Source organism: Empidonax traillii, unplaced genomic scaffold (genome assembly GCF_003031625.1).
Source record: "Empidonax traillii isolate 1590-97213 ecotype Southwest subspecies unplaced genomic scaffold, ASM303162v1 scaffold3993:size10380, whole genome shotgun sequence".
Taxonomy (NCBI): domain Eukaryota; kingdom Metazoa; phylum Chordata; class Aves; order Passeriformes; family Tyrannidae; genus Empidonax; species Empidonax traillii.
The window spans coordinates 1-2,950 of NW_020959186.1; the positions used below are offsets into that span (position 1 = coordinate 1).

A 2,950-nucleotide genomic window follows, 5' to 3' on the forward strand; every position below is an offset into this window, starting at 1 on the left:
GACCTCCCCGCTCGCCCCCCCAGCCATCCACCCACCAGGACTGTCGCACTCCCTCCCGAAACTCCTCAGAGCCTCCGTTTAACCCCAGATCCCCAAACCCACCCTCCTCCCGGGCTCCCACCATCCCCCTTGACCCCCCCCAAATCCTCCCTGACCCCCCCAAATCCCCCCTGACCCCTGTTTTCCCCCCACCCCAGCCATCCGCCCGGGCTCTAAGGCTGCCGAGGGCGTCAGCGACTCCGACATGGCCAAGCGGGCACGGGTGAGTGGGACCCTGGGGGGGTTACAGGGACCCCCTGGGGGGGTGAGAGGGACCCCGTGGGGGGTGAATGGGAGGAAGGTATCCCCCCTGACCCCACTTTGTCCCCCCCAGTTCGAGGAGCTGAAGCGGCGGCGGCTGCAGGACCCCAACGTGGGGGTGTCCCGGACCCGGCTGTGCCTCCACAACCTGCCCAAGGCCCTGGACACCCCCCGGCTGCGGGCGCTGCTCCGGGGGGTCCTGCGCCACAACGGGGGGGCCCCCCCACACATCAAGGAGGTGGGGGGGACACACACACACCCCTGAATCCTTCCTGTGTCCCCCCCCCCAGCTCCTGTTCACATCGTACTGTGCTCTGTGTTCTCCCCTCTGGCGTTTGAGGGTGTGGGGGTCTCCCGGTGTGGGTTTGGGGTGCAGAGCAGGTGGGGGGTCCCCTGTACCCCCTGTGTGTTCCCTTGGGTTCCCCGTGTCCCCCCAGGTTGATTTCAGGTGCAGGGGAGGTGGAGGGTCCCCTTTTGGTGTCTCACTCTGCGGGGATTTTTGGGGGTGCAAAGGTGGGGGATTCCCTGTGGTTGGTGTCCCACCCAGGGGTGGGGGATGTTGGGGTTCCCTTGGGGATGTTGGGGTTCTCCAGGGGGGGTGTCATGGGGTTTTGGGGTGACTCCATACCCACCATGCCAGTGCCAGGTGCTGTGGGAGCTGTGAGGGGGTGTTGGGGTGACTGGGAGGGGGTTTTGGGGTAACCCTTTAGCCTCCATATCCTCATTGCAGTGCCAGGTGATATGGCAAGCGTCAGGTTGTCCCAGGGGTTTTTGGGGTGACCCTGTACCTTCCGTACCCCATTTCCCAGTGCCGGCTGATGTGGGAAATGCAGAGGGTGTCGGGGTGTCCCAGGGGGTGCTGGGGTGACCCCGGGGAGTTTTTGGGGTGACCCTGTCCCCTCTCCCAGTGCCGGGTGATGCGGGAGCTGCGGGGTCAGGGCCAGTCTTTGGGGTTCGCCTTCGTGGAGTTCGGGGAGCATGAGGAGGCTCTGGGGGCCCTGCGGCGCCTCAACAACAACCCCGAGCTCTTCGGGCCTCACAAGGTCAGTGCAGGGGACCTGTCCCCACTTTGTGTCCCCCCCTCTTTTTGGGTGCCCCGTTTCCTGCACCCAGGGCTGCCCCTCATGTTTTAAGGCTTGGATTCTCCCAGAGCTGCCCCCAGGATTTCACGGTACTCCCCCAGGTGTTCTTGTTCTAGGCTGTCCCCAGGGTTTTGGGGTACCCCTGGATGTACTGGAGGGGGCCCTGGGTGTTTTTGTGTCCCTCCTGGGTTTTGGGGCATCCCTGGGGGTTTCAGCGTGCCCCCATAGTTCTGTGGTGCCCTGGGAGTTCTGGGGTGCTCCCCTCGGGTCTTGGGTGTTTAAGGGTCTTCTGGGTTGCCAGGAGGGGGTTCTGGGGTCTCCCCCTCAGTTCTAAGGCCCCCCCCTGGATTTTGGGGTGCCCTCATTGTGTTGGGGTGCCCAGCGTGTTCTGGGTTTCCCTGGGCTTTTGGATAGGTTTTGGAGGTCTCCCCCTGTGTTTCAGGGTGCCCTCACAGTGTTTTGGGGGAGATTCTGTGGTGGTCTCCCAGTTTCAGGGCTCTACCCCATTTTTGGGGTCCCCCCCCTGGTGTTTGGGGGATGTTCCTGGATGGCCCCTGGTTCCAGGGTGTCCTCCGGTGTTTCGGGGGATTCCTGGGTGCCACCTCAGGTTCGGGGCTCCCCCTTGGTTTTGGGGTGTCCCCTGGTGTTTGGGGGTGTTCCTGGGTGCGCCCCCTGTTCCGGGGTGCCCCCTACCCCGTTCTCAGGGTGTCCCCCACACTCTCCCCCAGCGCCCCATCGTGGAGTTTGCCCTGGAGGACCGGCGAAAGCTGCGGCTGCGGGAGCAGCGGATCCAGCGCGGGCTGGTACGGGGAGGGGGGACACCCCTTTTAACCCCCTGACCCCCCCCAGGGGGCCCCCCCAGCCCGGGGCCCCCAGCACTCACCCCCTCCCTCCCCCAGCTCAAGGCCAAGGCGAAGGCGGCTGAGTCTGCAAAAACCCCGGAGACCCCCCAAGGACCTACAGAGCCCCCCAAGGGACCCACAGAGCCCCCCAAGGGCTCGGGTGGGCAGGCCCCTCCCAGCAAGACCCCTCCCAGCAAGGCCCCTCCCAGCAAGACCCCCCCCAGCAAGGCCCCCCCTGCCAAGGCCCCCTCGGGCCCCCCCGGGACCCCCTGGGCCGGGTTCCGCACGCAGGGCCCGGGGGGGCGGGGGGCACCCGGGACCCCCCGCAACAAAGTGCTGGCAGTGCCCTCGCACCGGGGGCCCAAGATCAGGTAAGGAGGAGCCTCCCCCCACACACACCATTTTTCTGCCCCCAAATCCTTTCCCCCCCTGCCCCCCTCCTTTTTTCCCCACGCTTTTCCCCTCTCCTGTTTTGCCCTTTTATTTCTCTGCCTGTTTTTCTCCTCTTTCCACCCCCGCCAAGACCCCTCCCATGGGGGTCTCTTCCTCTCCGGGAAATCACTGGGGAGGGGTCTCAGGGGTTCCCCCTGACACAGTGCTTTCCCTTTCTCCTCCCAGGAAACGGGACAAGGGGAAGGCACAGCCCCCTCTCTCCAAAGCCCCCAAGCCCCCCAAGGCCTCTCGGCGGCGGGAGAAACAACAGGAGACCCCTCCCCAGGTAAGAAT

General features: G+C 65.5%; 1 protein-coding gene across 1 annotated transcript; it reads left to right on the top strand.

The window, feature by feature from the left end:
* Positions 1-197: 197 nt before the first annotated feature.
* On the top strand, positions 198-2,942 carry LOC114072788 (RNA-binding protein 28-like; the record flags this gene model as incomplete). Its single annotated transcript, XM_027910633.1, has 6 exons — positions 198-262; positions 374-538; positions 1,209-1,343; positions 2,111-2,185; positions 2,282-2,595; positions 2,843-2,942. Coding segments are annotated over 6 exons (854 nt in total), but the record flags the coding sequence as incomplete, so codon positions are not given.
* Between the last annotated feature and the right edge of the window lie 8 nt (positions 2,943-2,950).